General features: G+C 49.9%; 1 protein-coding gene across 1 annotated transcript in view; it reads left to right on the forward strand.

Moving 5' to 3' along the window:
* LOC144753941 (E3 ubiquitin-protein ligase TRIM39-like) overlaps positions 1–16,461 on the forward strand; it is a 170,737-nt gene that overhangs the window by 102,956 nt on the left and 51,320 nt on the right. Inside the window, exon 9 of the mRNA XM_078641469.1 lies at positions 1,508–2,080. Within this exon, the coding sequence (XP_078497595.1) occupies positions 1,508–2,052 (545 nt within the window). The 3' untranslated portion in view covers positions 2,053–2,080. The remainder of the gene's footprint in view (positions 1–1,507; positions 2,081–16,461) is intronic.

The raw sequence follows: 16,461 nt of genomic DNA on the forward strand, positions 1-16,461 counted from the left end.
AAAGAACAACATCACCATATAACAAACAAACCTCCGCTAAATTCGCATTAAGATGATTAGGATGCCAAGTGGCACCATCAATACTCAAGGGCCCATATAAACAGGATAGATGTGGTAGAGTGCCATTAAACCAAATCTGAAGATCCAAAGCCATAACTTCAACAACCACAAATGGACAATAAGCAGCCAGAACAGTGGCAGGGGTATAAGCATGGAAAGAATTATCATTCACATCCACAGCAGGAAACGTAACCCAGGAGTAAAACACCTCAAAACGGTACGCAGGATCCGCCTCGACTACAATGACAACTGGAGACCCCGCATTGGGGACTCCATGCTGCAACAACTGCTGAGTGAGAGCAGCGCGACAATGAGCCGGAATCTGAATCAGCCGTGCCATCACTGAAAGGTAATGGAAACAAACGGTAGCACAAAACGGGTTTAAAACCTTTTCAACTTCAAGCTTGAAAACCTTCAGCAATAGGGGAACCCTAAAGACTGAGGAGTCCAAGCCCTCCCACCACGGACGTCTCAGAAAAATGGTGCAAGTGTATTGCGGACCAGCAGAAGCACTACTCCGAGTATCTATTAACCTCAAAGAATATGTTTTTTAGCCACACCTTTGACCCCGCCCCCATTCTCAATGACCCCGCCCCTATTTTCAATGACCCCACCCCATTCTCAATGACCCTGCCCCAGCTGCAAGCAGAATCCCAATTCCCATACTTTTCTTTAACACACTTCGACTGCTGGCCATAACAACTGAAACAGATGCAAGCAACCTCATACGTAGGGCATGTGTCCAAACAGGTTGGAGAGGGGCGGGGGGGTTGAAGGTGTTTGGTGGAGAGGGGGGGTTTGAAGGTGTTTGGGGGGGTGCTTATCCCATCTTATAAAGACATGCAGCCTCAGGCTGGCATTCTAGTCTCAGTGCCCTGGGAGCAGCAGAACTCCAGGTTCACCAGAAACTTTTTACTACCCAACCCTTCGTCCCTACATAACTACACACTCCTGCACCACATGACAGGCTGGTACAAAGAGTGATTACCCTGATTCACATGTTTTAGTAGCTCTCTAAGACACACTCAAGCAAAACATGCTTTAAAACGGTTACACTCTGCAGCTCCCCCTTTTTTTATGGAATAGTATAGAACATCACGTTTAGGTTTTGCCACGAAATCTCTTGTAACAACTCAAACATTTTTTAAAACCCTATGACACAGCTAGCATTGTCCTAGTGTCATTACTTTAATCCTGGTTACAGAGCATATGCAACATGTGATAAAAAATGACATTCGATAGAATTAGCATAGGTGAAAGTTGGTGACTGTGAAACTTATTGGCTTTGCCATTGCTTGTTAGTAATGTGAATGGATTCAATGCTTAGTGTTGTTCTGTTGGGATTCTGATTGGCTGCTTGTGAGTACTGTGTGGTTGGGTGAGTTGTAGTTACTACTGTGGTTGTCTTGTTGCTGAACTCTGTTTTCTGCCTATTCCCGTTTTGCAGCTGCTGTGACCCTGGATCCGGACACTGCGAGTCCCTGGCTTGTCCTGTCTGAGGACGGAAGGAGCGTGAGGCGCGGGGACAGATACCAGGATGTGCCGGACACTCCCCAGAGATTCGATCCTGTGGTCATTGTCCTGGGGAGAGAGAAGCTGAGCTCCGGGAGGCATTACTGGGAGGTGGAGGTGGAGGACAAGACGAGCTGGGAGCTGGGGGTGTGTGACGAGGCTGTGAGCAGGAAGGGGGAGATCGCACTATCGCCTGAGGATGGATACTGGACAGTGGGGCTCATGGATGGTGAATACGAAGCTCTCACTGACCCTCCCACCCTCCTGACCCCCCGTTTACCCCCCAGGGCTGTGGGTCTCTTCCTGGACTATGAGGCGGGCAGGCTCTCGGTGTACAATGTGGATGACCGCTCTCTGCTCTTCACCTTCTCCGGGGCCTCCTTCCCCCCCACCCTGCGGCCCCTCTTCAGTCTAGAGTATAGCGATGGAGGGAGTAATGCGGGGGCGCTGCGGATCCTGCCGGGGACCGGAGAGGAGTGAGAGCAGTCGAGACTGTTGGCTGTACCAGGTAAGAGGACTGTGTATAATGCCTTTTCCACCAGATAAAGGTGGGTTTCATGTTGCTCACTGTCACCAGGTAATGGATAAGTAATGGTACCCACTGCTGTTCGGTATAGAAGATGTGCACCGGAGAAAGGAGCTGTGTATACTGTAAGTTACTGTGACTAACGTCAGGTAAGAGAGCAGTGTACAGAGCCACTCTCAATGTCACCAGATACATAAGCTGTAAAGGAACCTACTGTCCTTGTGCAACAGAGCTCCGTATAATGTAAGTAATTTTCACTAAGCTCAGTAACGACACCGTGTCATCATTACAAGCAAGCAGTGATAGCACAGTGACCTCCTGCTGCAAGCAGGCTCAGGGCTGCCAGCTGCCTCCCCCTCAGAAGCTGAGATGGGCGTAGGCCAGCAGCAGCTTAGGAAGAAAAACAGAACACACCCTTTTGCTTCCAGAGTACAGAGACTCCGTTCCGGTGCCCACGGCACAAACCGTTCAGTAAGGATGGAAGCAGTCTTGGAATCTGCCTCTGCGGGTCTGATGCTGAGAAAAACTAATGGATGCTGAGACTCAACGTGATTTAGGAAAGAGGGTGTCAAAGGTGGACTAGAAAGAAAGGGGAAGAGAAAGACTTTGAAACCGAACAGCTGCCAAGCGTCTTGTGATATTTCCTCACAGGTTTGGGTTTATTGAAACCTAAAAGCAAATGCATTGTGGAAAATATAGTTTTGTTTTCTAGTCTCAAAGACGAGCATGCACATTGACCCTGGCTTAAAAGTGCGAGAGCGATGATGGTGTCCCAAAAGGTAGCTATGGATACAGTTTTTTTTAATGTGTTTTTAAAAGCAAGAGGGAGACTGGGCAAGGGGTGAAGGATGATAAAAGTATTTTAGCAAGCAAGGGCTAGGATATTTTTATAAAAGGGAGCTTCAGGACTCGCAGAGAGGGATTACACAAAGCCAGATAATTAGAGTATTAGTTTTGTTCAAAGTGAATTTCCAGTTACAGTGTGAAACATTATACGAGTGCTTAGCTGATGTCTCTTTCAACCATTTCAGTCTATTGCAGTTATTTCTCTTAGCGCTGAGTGTACTAATAGGGTATTTTCAAGGAGTGTCTTTTCGTTTTCGCAAGAGAGTCTAGGCTGTTATTAATGTCTCTCCCTTCTCCCACCTCGCCTCCACCTCCTACCTCCATATCTCCGCTCAGCCCGGTATCTTCCTGCTGACTGAGGGAAAGGACCTTTCAACAACACCCTACCTTCTAGTGACCTTCTTTACCTGGTATTGCTGGGATAACAAACGCCTCAGGAATTTATTGTTCGAGGCATGTGGGCTGCTGAATTCATATCTGTGCATAGATCGCCGCCTAGTGGTGGGTCCGGATGATTGCACATTGTTGTCCTGGAAGAGTGTTCGAAGTATCACGAGATAGGTGGCTCCTCCCTCGGACTACAGTGCGCATGGGCATCCTCTCCATCCCCAGATTGTTTTTCTCCGCCATTGGGTTCGGATGTACTTTCCTACTCTCCAAGTTTGGAATCAAGGAAAACTTTTCAAAAGGCCTTCGGATCCGTCGGTATTCAGCGCTCAGTGCCGATACACTTTTTACAACTTTGTTGCACTCCAGTCATTAAATCGGGCCATGAGGCCTTCTTGACACCACGTGGACCGACCGTCGATGGAACGAAGTCCATTCAAGTACTGCCCTCAGTGCAACTCAAAGTTCCCGCACACAGACAAGCATCCAGTGTGCAATAAATGCCTATCTCCAGATCACAATGAAGATAGTTGCCTAGCCTGTTCCCAGTTACGATCAAAAAAGACTATTCGGAATCGACGGGCAGCGAGGCAAGAAATACAACGATCTGCGCCAGAGCCCGATAACCTCTTCGATGGCGAAGAAGTTCTAGCGAGCGCCAAATTCTCAGATCAAGACGACAGACAATACTCGGAGCCAGACTCCGAATATTACCCCGAAGAGGGAGAACTAATCGTCGATCTCGAAGACTATGATCAGGACATCGTAGCAGTTGAAGACGACTCCGATGATGGCGAGGGGCGAACCGTGAGTACACCGCCCCATATAGACACTACACCTCTATCAGACTCAGGTCGAGGCATCGCCAGCAGGCCTTAGCCGAGATCAACAACCTCGTTCTACAGCCCCGCCATACCGCCCGGCTAAGAATGTATCAAAAGAGCCTTCTGAGACACGTCACACAACATCGGTTCCATCGAAACCGAAACTAATCGATAATACAGTCTTCGGACCGAATTACGTTGACCCGAAGGCCACAGTACCACTGCAACCTTTGAAACCAAAGACCGTCGAGTCGACATCGAAGACCAAAGCAGTCGAGTCAACCTAGAAGCCAAAACACGTCGATTCGACACAAAAACAAAAGCACGTCGAATCGAGCAAATCAGCCTCAGGTATCGACAAAGGGGAAAAACCGGTCGACGACAGAACAAGGCCTACGACCAGAACTACAGTCGAACCGAAACCGAAGGTGGACGAAAGGAAATCGGTCGAGCCGAAGCCCATTGAACCGAAAAAGCGCGTCGAGCCGAAACAACAAGCTCCAAAACAACTGTCGAACCGACAAAACCGCTCGGTCCGAAACAGGTTGTGAAGCCAGCAAAGGACTTTCAACCAACAAAACCTGTTGAAAAACACCCCAAACCGATCCAAACACCTAAAACGGTCAAAGCCCCAAAAAGCGTCGACCCGAAGAAACAAAAACCAAAGGTTATAGCACCAAAACCAAGGACTGTGGAAGAGGAACTTCTTCACCCAGATCCTTCCACAGAGGACCAGTCAAAACTCTACATTGATCCAAAAACTGGTAAAGTGACTGTATACCAAAAAGAAAAGACCTTTACCAACTGAAGACTTTTCCAGAATCCCCCTAAAGAAAAAGAGAGACTGTGCCACCTCTCCTATACTCTTTGAACCTATCACTCCTGCTATGCCTACTACTCCTTATACCATAACCTCACCAACACGCTCTGGCTACAACCCTGATGAAGATCAGGACGCAGATGTAGGTTTTGGTTATCCACAAAACCCAAATACAGAGCCAGACACACAGCCATGGGGTGGAGGAGGGGAACCAGACACTGAAGGGATTCTGCCCATTACAGACCCTGCAGTATGCCCTACTAAGCCATCACCCACAGAGGATACAGTTGCATTTAATTCACTGTTAGATAGAGCAGCAACCTACCACAATGTAGAGATGCACTCTGATGCTATTGAGGAAGACTTCCTCTTTGATACACTTACAACATCTGAGAGACACGTTAAAACACTCCCAATGTTAAAAGGGGTGTTAAAACATGCAGGTGACATTTTTAAGGACACTGCTAGAGCACGGGTCATAAACCCTAGAATTGAGAAAAAATACAGGGCTGCACCTATAGATCCTACATACATCAAAGGACAGCTACCCAAAGATTCCTTAGTGGTATCAAACACACGTAAGCGTGCAAACTCACAGACTACTGGTGAGGCCGCACCTCCAGACAAGGAATCTAAGATCTTTGAGGCATCAGGCAAAAGAGTGGCGGCTCAGGAAGCAAATTCCTGGAGAATAGCCAATACACAGGCCTTGCTAGCCAGATATGATAGGGTGCACTACGACAGTTTGGAAGAAATTCTCCAACACTTACCTGATCCCTACAAACAGCAGGCAGATGAACTTATACAAGAGGGAAAGCTCATCACCAATGCATCCATTAAATGTGCCCTAGACGCGGCAGACACAGCTGCCAGATCCATCAATACCAGTGTGCTGATAAGGCGCCACGCATGGCTTCGTATATCAGGCTTTAAGAATGAAGTCCAATTTACAATTCTTAATCAGCCAATCAATCCAGACTTTTTATTTGGTCCAGCAGTTGATTCAATTCTGGACAAAATGAAAAAGGATGCAGAACCTGCAAAGTCTATGGGAGCTCGTCAGTCCCAACAACACTGGGGCTCCTTTCGTCGCTCCAATTATAGAGGAGGAGCACGAGGAACATCACAGCAATCCTCCAACTACAAGAGTAACACACAATCCACATATAACAAGAACACCAGCAGGGGTGGTTATAGAGGAAACAATACCAAGGGCAGAGGTCGTGGAGGCAATGCAATAGATCCTCCACTAACACAACAGTGACTTCTTGACACTCCCCCCAGACCACACAACACCAGTCGGGGGAAGAATACAACAATTTCTGCCAGTCTGGTTAAATATCACCACAGACAAGTGGGTCAGGCAAACTATCCAACATGGCTATTGCCTAGAGCTCACCTCAACTCCACCCAACATACCACCCGTGCACCGTCCTATGTCACAGGAACATATAACGCTACTTCAGCAAGAGGTTATCAGTATGCTGCAAAAGGGGGCCATAGAACCAGTCCCACTGCAACATCAGGGAACAGGGGTATACTCCCTATACTTCCTAATTCCAAAGAAGGACGGGTCTCCCAGACCAATATTGGACCTCAGGCCCCTCAACCTGTACATTTTGTCAGAGCATTTTCACATGCTCACTCTCCAGCAAGTCTTACCATTGCTTCGCCAGGGAGACTTCCTAGCAACTTTAGACCTCAAAGATGCATACTTTCATATACCAATACACCCTGCTCACAGAAAGTATTTGAGGTTCACCATTCAAGGACAACACTATCAGTTCAAAGTCCTACAATTTGGGGTGACAACAGCTCCACGGGTGTTCACCAAATGTCTAGCTACAGTGGCAGCACATCTCAGAAGGCAACACATACATGTGTATCCTTATCTGGACGACTGGCTAATACATGCGCCAACAGCCCACCAATGTGCCGACCACATGCCAAAGACTATACACCTGCACGGTTTAGGATTCTCACTAAACTACCCAAAGTCACATCTAACACCCTCCCACGTCCAACAGTACCTGGGAGCAACAATAGATACACTGGCAGCAAAAGCATATCCCAACACAGCACGGGTCCAGGGAATACAAACGCTAATACAAATGTTCAGACCCCAACACTCACTACCAGCTTGATTGTTTATGCAGCTAATAGGCATGATGGCCTCGTGCATATTCATTGTCCCTCACGCCAGACTACATATGCGTCTGCTACAAGAATGCCTAGCAAGGCAGTGGAACCAGGCTCGCGGGGAATTAAAAGACCTAGTGTTGGTGACCAGTCGGGCATACAACTCTCTACATTGGTGGAATCCACAAAACCTTTGCAAGGGACGACTGTTCCAAGAGCCTGTCCCACAAATAGTGTTAACAGCGGACGCATCCCTACTAGGATGGGCAGCCCATGTCCTACATTACACAGTGCAGGGACTTTGGACTGTACAGCAAAAGAAAATGCATATCAATCTCCTGGACAACATGACAGCTATGTATTACATTTAAAAACAGGGAGGAACACACTCGCCACAGCTGTCGCACCTAGCTCAAGCAATGTGGAAATGGGCCATTCAGAGGAACATTTTTCTCATGGCAGAACACCTCCCAGGCAAGGACAACCAAGTGGCCGACCTGTTAAGCAGGCACAGCCAACAGATGCACGAATGGGAAATTCACCCCAAAGTGCTCCAACCATTCTTCCGGAAGTGGGGACACCCGGAAATAGATCTGTTTGCCACAAGCGAAAACGCAAAAACTACCTGAGGATGGAGAGGATGCCCATGCGCACTGTAGTCTTGGGGAGGAGCCACCTATCTCGTGATACTTCGAAGACTCTTCCAGGACAACAATGAGCAATCATACGGACCCAACACTAGGCGGCGATCTATGCACAGATATGAATGTCAGCAGCCCTACATGCCAAGAACAGATGCAAACTGGTAAGTAGCATATTCCTTCCTTTACCTGTCGGGCGGGCATCTTGGTATAGCCCCATAAGTCAGCGGCGTATAGAACTGTAGTTAACCCTTTGGATTGAAATAATTTGAAAAGTGCCTCCATTGGTCTGTTCCCAAATCTCTGCGCCACATCTACTCATAACAAGTTTCTTTGCTGCCTGATCAGGTGTCCAAGTGCCTTCATCGTCAAAAATGGTGCCCAGATAGGAGCATGTCTCTATATTAGTAAATTCCTCTTTCACCAAAATGTACCTTTTTAGATTTTGTGTTCTTTGGGCCTGTTACCATAATGTTTTTGTTTTTTTTTGTAATTTGGTATTTGTCCAAACTATTCATCAATCAAAGCTATCTAAAAGGAGTTGCAAACCCAAAGCGGTGTGCGCAATCAGTACAGTGTCCTCAGCATAAAGGAGTATTGGAATGTGCTGCTTCTCTTCCAAGGGATCCTTATGAACGTCATAAGCATTGAATATTCCAGCCCACGGTTTTGTTTTGCCAATTACTTTGGCGCCGCTTGACGAATCTTCACTAAATTCTCAAAACCTTTTCCCTTTTAGATTCAACTGCTGTGTTGAAAGGTTCAGGAAGATCTGTCAAACGGGGGCCTAGAAAAAAAGGGGTGTTCCCAAAACACGCTTTCCCCATGCATTTTTCCATAGGGATTTTCTTTTGTTAAAGGATTTAATGTTTTAACAGCCACGGTGTGGCCAACGTGTAAACAAGGCACACATTTAGCATATAATATCACATGTATAAGTTGCAACCAAGTCGTATACATGGGTGAATCTGTAGGAGCTCGGAAAGAGTAGGCCAGAGGTGCAGCCACTTCCCCCATAGATGGTCATGCTTTTGAGGACAGCCCCTCGCCTCAAACACCAACCTCTCCTGCTGGGCACAACAGTCTACTCTGCGCCCCCACAAAGTAAGGGTGGGAGGAGATGGATTTAGCCACTTTGCCACTATGCCACGTTTTGCAACCAGGAGAGCCGTACCTAAAGGACCTTCTTGGCTCTGGTGCCCCCTGCACCCTCGGTTATTCCTAGAAGTATCAAATTGGGAGGAGAATTGTCCACAACAGCACCAGATCTCTGGCGACTGTGGTCCAGTAAGTTTGCATTGCCTCACAAGACCACGCCATTTGGAAGAAATCTACAGGCGTAGCTGCACACCGGGGGCAGGTGGCATCCGGCTGAGACCAGCCCTATGCAGGCGTGAGGGGGGGAGGTACGCTGCGTGGAGATAGTAGGCTTGTATTAGCCTTAATGTGGAGGAGATGGTGAGCTCGGAAGGGGATATCAGGGCGTTACGCCAGTCCTCTTCCAGTGGGCCCATCCAACCCTCCCATTGGGTCTGGAGATGGTTTAGTGAGCCAGGAGAGTTTATTATTAGGTTGCAGTAGATTTGTGAGAAAGCTCTAACTTTTAGGCCAGATCCTACCATCTCCTATTGAACCAGTCATGGGCAACGAGGAGCTAAGAGGCAAGGTACTAGAGGTACAAATTGGACATGCCAAGCCCACTGTCAAAGGGGCCTGGCTGACAGTGGATACGCGCAAGTCATGGCCAAGATCCCCACCATAAAAAGGTCTGTGCGTCATTTTCCAGCTTTCAGAACCAAGACCTCAAAATCTGGAGAAGGGATGTTTAGGGGGATATATATGAAGCGGAGTAATATCATTTTCGATAGGGCTATGCAGATCATCACGTTAAGGTGGAGGTTTTGCCAGTTAGCTAGGTCCTCTTGTACTTTGCGGAGCAGTGGTTGTAGAATCAGGGACCAGGTGAGTTCTGGGTGCAGAGCCATCCATACACCCAAATACTTGAAGCTTAGTCTGCGTAGAGGGATGGATGACTGCCAGTCAAAGCAGTCCCTCGAGGGGGCCAGGGGAACCAGCACTGATTTGGAGGGGTTCGCTTTCAGGCCTGAGGCTTGTCCAAAGGCCTCGAGCAGGTGAAGATATAGGGGGCCGTTCGTCGCTGGGTCTGCCAAGTACAAGAGGACGTTCTCCGCATATAGGGCGATGCGATCCTCAGGGTTGGCATCTCACTTAGCGGATTGCCACAGATGAGTTGGGCTAGGGGCTCCATTACTAAGGCGAAGAGGAGGGGCGAAGAGGAGGGGGGACAAGGGGCCACCCTGTGCCGTGCCTAATGGGGAAGGAGTCTTATAGAACTCCATTCACACACACCCGAGTTGAGGGATGGGAGTAGAGAACATCAACCATGCCCCGACAATGCAGACCAAGGCTGAAGCGGGTCTGCACTATTTGGAGGTAGGCCCAGTCTAACGTATTGAACGCCTTCTCAAAATCAATAAGAAATAGGGCTAGGTCCTGCGGTAAGGAGTGACGGTGAGCTAGGGCCACATGTAGCCTTTGAATGCAATGTCGCGTGCTTTGCGGCATGAAGACGCACTGGGCGGTGTGGACGAGCAGCAGCAGCACCCTTTTCAGTCTGGTGGCCAGGATCATTGCAAAAATTTTAATTTCACATTTGAGTAACGAAATGGGGCGGAAGTGGGTGCAGAAGGAGGCTAGAGGTTGCATCTTGGGGATCACTACTATAGTGGCGGAGTTCAAGTCTTCCGGGAAGGGGCCCCGTGTGACACGCCTCTTCAAACAGGTTGAGAAGGTGAGCGAGAAGGAAGTCTTGTTTTTGGAACAGGCATTCCAGGGGGAACACATCCGGGCTGGGAGATTTCCCGGGACGCAGTAATGAGAGGGCGTCCCCTACCTCTTCCATCGAAATAGGGTCATCGAGCAACTGGGAGTCTTCCCTGGAGAGGGAAGGGAGGTCGATCGAGTTTAGGAAACGGCAACTTGGTGTCAAGTTTCTATCCCGGGGTAGGGAGTACAATTCCTTGTAGTAACGGGCAAATGCCTGAGCGATGTCTGGCAGGGCAAGGTGTGTATAGCTCGTTTCATCCCTATGCTCTGGGACTGTTCTGTTGACCTGCTGGTGTGAGGCAAGCCAATACAGCATTTTACCATTTTTTTCACCCCAACTGTAAATGTTAGCCGTCGTTGCTCTCCAGAGGGGCTTGGCCGCTTCTAGGCAGTGTAAGCGTCTGTTCTCCTGGACAAGGCGCAGCTGGTGGGAAATTGCTTCCTGCGGGTCATAGAAGAAACGCTGTTCAAGGCGTGAAGCCTGGGTTTTGCAGCGTGAATCTTTCTGGATTCACTATGCTGTGCATTATTCCGCGGTCTTGTGGTTGGGTCCGGATTCGTAGTCTTTTCTTTGTTTTTTTGGGGTTTTTTTGTAGCCCAGGTGGGCGTCGGCGTCACACCCCTCTGGGTGTATTTCCGGTGACGTCGGCATGCTTCCTGCGGAAGCTCCCACTCTTGGGCGCCATCTTCAGATTCTTTTTTTCCGCGGTCGGGTCTGGATCGTTCCCGTTTGGGTCTCCAGACATTTTTGGAGAAAGAAGAAAGAAAAGACAAGGAGAAGTCATCTGAAGACTGCAGGGGACTTCATCGACGAAAAGCCGGCAAGGAGAAGGCGTTTTTTCATCGAGATCATCGACGACCGTCGACGAACACGCGACCAGAGAGGCCCTGAACGCTCGATGATGGACAACACGCCATTCAAGTTCTGCCGTAACTGCCACCTCAAGTACGCGCAGAAAGACCAGCACCCGGTATGCAACCTTTGCCTACCGGTGAACCACGAAAGCGGAGACTGCAACGCCTGTTCCGCCTTCGCCCCGAAGACCCTTCGTGTGAGAGAGAGGCAGAGGGTAGCACACGCCACCCTGCAGGGGAAGGCCCCGACTCCGTTCTTCTACGAGCTGGGGATGTCCTCCGAGGAAGAAGACAACGCTGCCGCCGAAGACGACAGCTACACGGTTGTAGAGACCGATTACACGAAGACTTCTGACAAGGTAGGAGACTCTTCGGCCCCCAAGAACCCGAGAGACTCTGAGTCTAGAAAAATCGAGGGCAAGACCCCGAAAGCGCCGACGCCAAAAAATGCGGCGTCCGCGACTACTCCCAGGCCCAGCGGATCCTCCGAGAAGGAGTCCCCGGCGCCGAGGGCTGCTGATCAGCAGAAAAGTCGAAAATCGTCCCCGAAAAGGATCGATCGACGCCGAGGGAGAAAGACCCAAAACTGGCCACGACGACCAGAGACCCAAGATCCGGTCCGACGTCGAAAACTTCGACGCCAAAAGGTACGGCGACGAACCATCCGCCGAAAAGAACGGCCGACCCATCCGACGCGGAACACGCGGCAGAGATGGAGAAGAAGAGAAGGCGTCTCGAGGCCGAAATGGAGAACATCATGCAGCGGAAGAAAGATTTCGATGCAAAGATGAAGGCCTTCACGATCCCTCACAAGACCAAGCCACCGGTGGTGGAGGCAGTCGAGGAGGAGGAAGAGATCGCCGAAGTCGTCGAGGAACAAGACCAGGACGTCGAGGTGATCGACGACCAGGAGGAGTACGAGAATCCCTACGATAGTTACAACTATGGGGAGGAAGAGGAAAGCAGGACGGACGCAGACTCGACACCCTCTGACCTACAGGAGGTAGATTACATAGATGTCGACACCGACAGCCCGGAGGAGGTGGTCGACACTTACCCCTCGAGGCCCTCGCCGCCGGACGACATCGGGGCCTACAACTCGGTGATACAAGCGGCCGCAGGAGCTTTCAAGCTCAAGCTCGACGAAGAGAAGCAGAAAGCAGACTTCGTTCTAGAAACATTGCTCCCGACACAAACGAGGAGCCAGTTCCTTCCAATGCTCGAGAGCGTCTTGGCTCAGGGGAAGGAAGCTTTCAGGGAGCCCGCAACATGCAAGGCAGTAACTCCCAGAACTGAGAAGAAGTACAAGCATTCCACAAAGGACCCGGCCTACATTCAGGGCACGGTCTCCGCAGACTCCATTATCACGGCCACAGCAAGGAGGAGGGCTAACATACCCACTACCTCGGGCCCACCACCAGATAAGGAGAGCAAAAGGATGGATCTGGTGGGCAGAAGGATCGAACGGAATGCCGCGACCCACTGGCGCATGGCTAATTCCAACGCCCTGATAAACAGGCACATGTACCAAATCATGGAGGGGCTGGGGCAGTTGGTGAAGGACTTTGCCCAGGATGCCAGGCAGAAGGCCGAAAAGCTGGTTGAAGAGGGAAAAAACGCGGCAAATTCTTGCCTTAAGACGGCCCTGGATGGGGCAGACACCGCCAGCAGGCTCATGATGATGGGCGTCACGGAAAGGAGGCACGCCTGGCTCAGGATATCCGGTTTCAAACCGGAGGTGCAACACAGCATCCTGAACACACCGTTCAACGGCAACACGCTTTTCGGAACAACAGTTGATGACACACTCAGTCAACTGAAAAAAGATAACGAAACAGCAAGATCCATGGGAGCATTGCAGTTCAGAGGGAACAAGAGGGGCACCCCGTCACGGAGGCCCGGCGGGAGTGGCGGAAACCAGCCAGGTACATCACACCAGGCTTTCCAGCAAACGCACCAGGCAGACTCGCAGACTCAGCATGGTCAACAGAAGCAGTCCTGGCAGTACCAACAAAGAGGCCAGTCCTTTTGAGGGAGAAATGGACGGGGACAAAATAGAAGAGGGGGGGCAGCAGCCCACCTCTAAGTGACTTCAAAAAACTCTGTGTGCCCGCCCACAAAAAAGATCCCAGGGGGCAGCACGTACAGATGGGTCAAGACAAACTAGACACCTACGACCACATGACACCAGTGGGAGGAAGATTAAGATTTCACCTCCGAGAGTGGAGAGAAATCACATCAGACAAATGGATCCTCAACATTATCCAATTCGGATACTGCATAGAGTTGAAGGGGAGACCAACAAGCAGAAAACCAAAAAGAAAGCCACTAGCAGGCAATCAGCTGCAGTGTCTGCAGGAGGAGGCAAAGGAACTCCTGCGGAAGGAGGCCATAGAACGGGTACCCTTCAAGGAAAGAAACACAGGAGTATACTCAACGTACTTCCTGGTACCAAAAGTAGAAGAGACAATGAGACCCATTCTCGACTTACGGTTCATGAACAAATTCATATTAACGCAGAAATTCAAAATGACCTCCCTGCAAGAGGTGCTCCCACAATTGCAGATCGGGGACTTCATGGTCACAATAGACCTCAAAGACTCATACCTGCACATTCCGATGAACAGAGGCACAAGCACATGCTCAGGTTCACCATCGGAGAAAGCCACTACCAGTTCACGACACTGGCCTTCGGACTAAAGTCAGCACCAAGGGTCTTCACAAAGTGCCTCGCAGCAGTCGCAGCGCACCTACGAAGGCAAGGAATACACGTATACCCTTACCTGGACGACTGGCTGGTGAAAGCAAACTCATACCAGAAATGCAAGCTGCACGCACATACAGTGACAAGCACGCTCATAAACCTGGGGTTCTCCATCCATTGGAAGAAATCATCAATGGAGCCAGAACAAGTAAAGATCTTCCTGGGAGCACAGATCAACACCTTACAGGGCAAGGTGTTCCCCAGCGAAAAGAGGGCGAGAGCGCTGGTGAAGGAAACTCGCCTCTACCGGAAGGGACGAGCTCGGACAGTGAGGACTGCGAGCAAGATCATGGGGATGATGGCATCATGCATCCACCTGGTACCGAATGTACGACTCCACATGAGACCCATTCAAGAATGGCTACAGGAGCAATGGTCACAAGCTAAAGGCAGTTGGGAGGATCTAGTGGTTGTAACGCACGCAGTGCAGAAGGAGATGACATGGTGGACCATGGAGAACATAGCAAGGGGAAAGCCTCTAACGCCAACAGAGACCATCACCACAGACGCATCCCTGAAGGGATGGGGCGCCCACATGGAGGAGCTCAAGGTGAGGGGACTGTGGACACCAACAGATGCGACAAAGCACATCAATTACTTAGAATTGAAGACAATCTTCCTTGCACTGAAAGCTTTTCAAACAAGACTGTACAAACACAAGGTGTTGATACAAACAGACAATACCACTGCGATGTTCTACATCAACAAGCAGGGGGGCACACAGTCCGCCCCGCTTTCAACGCTGGCGCAGGAGATATGGAGATGGGCCATCCCTCTCAAGATAGACCTGCTAGCCATACACCTGCCAGGGAAGGACAACATACAAGCAGATTGGCTCAGCAGGCAGACATCGGCATCCCACGAGTGGGAGCTCAATGCTCAGGAGACAAGGCGCCTATTCGACAGATGGGGAACTCCATCGGTGGACCTGTTTGCCACACGCCAGAATGCAAAATGCCAAAACTTCGCATCCAGGCAGCCCGAGGAAGGGTCACTAGGGAATGCCCTATGGATAGATTGGTCAAGGACATTTGCCTACGCCTTTCCCCCGATACCACTGATGCACAGAGTACTGAGCAAGTGCAGAGCGAGCAACATGACACTGATACTGGTCGCACCACAGTGGGCGAGGCAGACATGGTACTCGCAGATCATGGAGATGACACAGTGTGCACCCCACAGATTCAGCAGGAGGAAAGACCTACTCTCCATGCAGAACGGAGAGGTGCTACACCCAGAGCCAGAGAGCATGAGCCTAGTAGCGTGGCTCCTGAGGACATAGAGTTCGCACATATAAGATTGCCAGAAAGTACCCTGAAGGTCCTGCGGGAGGCAAGAAGGCCTAGCACTCGGAAGTGCTATGTTGCGAAATGGAAAAGGTTCACAATATGGTGCAGACAAGAAAGACTTCACAATAAAATGAAAAAGGACTCCACAGTGCTAAAGTACCTGACGCACTTGCTAGAGAAGAACCTTAGCTCATCCTCTTTGAGAGTTCACTTGGCAGCGATAGTCGCCTACACAAGGGGAGAAACTTGCAGGAGTTTCTTCACATCACAGGTGGTGAAGAGATTCCTAGAAGGTGCGAAAAGGATCGCACCACCCAAGCGGGTGCTGCCACCTGCATGGAACTTGAACATAGTCCTAACGGAACTCATGAAGGAGCCCTTTGAACCGCTCCACAAGGCGTCCTTAAAGATGCTAACTATGAAAACAGCTTTCCTGGTTGCAATAACGTCCTTACGCAGAGTAAGCGAGCTTCAGGCTCTGACGCTACAAGAACCCTACATACAAATACACAATGATAGGGTTGTGATGAGGACTGACCCACACTTCATGCCGAAGGTGGTATCTAAATTTCACATGAACCAGTCTATACAGATACAGAGTTTTTTCCAAAAACCAACAACTGCCGCAGAGCGAGCTCTGCACACCCTGGACGCCAGAAGGGCAATCATGCACTACATTGAGAGGACGAAGGGACACAGGAAAACAAAACAGTTCTTTGTGTCATTCGCCAACAGTTACATGGGAAAAGCAGTAACCAAAAAGACCATTGCACGATGGATCGCACAGACAATTCAACTCTGCCACAAGCGTGCAGGACAAGAGCTAGCAGAGGGGACACGTGCCCACTCCACTAGGAAAAAGGGTGCTACAATAGCCTTCCTGGCTAACACACCCATACAAGACATATGCCTGGCGGCAACATGGGCTTCGGTGCACACGTTCACGAAGCA

Source organism: Lissotriton helveticus, chromosome 5_1 (assembly GCF_964261635.1).
Source record: "Lissotriton helveticus chromosome 5_1, aLisHel1.1, whole genome shotgun sequence".
NCBI classification, from domain to species: Eukaryota; Metazoa; Chordata; class Amphibia; order Caudata; family Salamandridae; genus Lissotriton; species Lissotriton helveticus.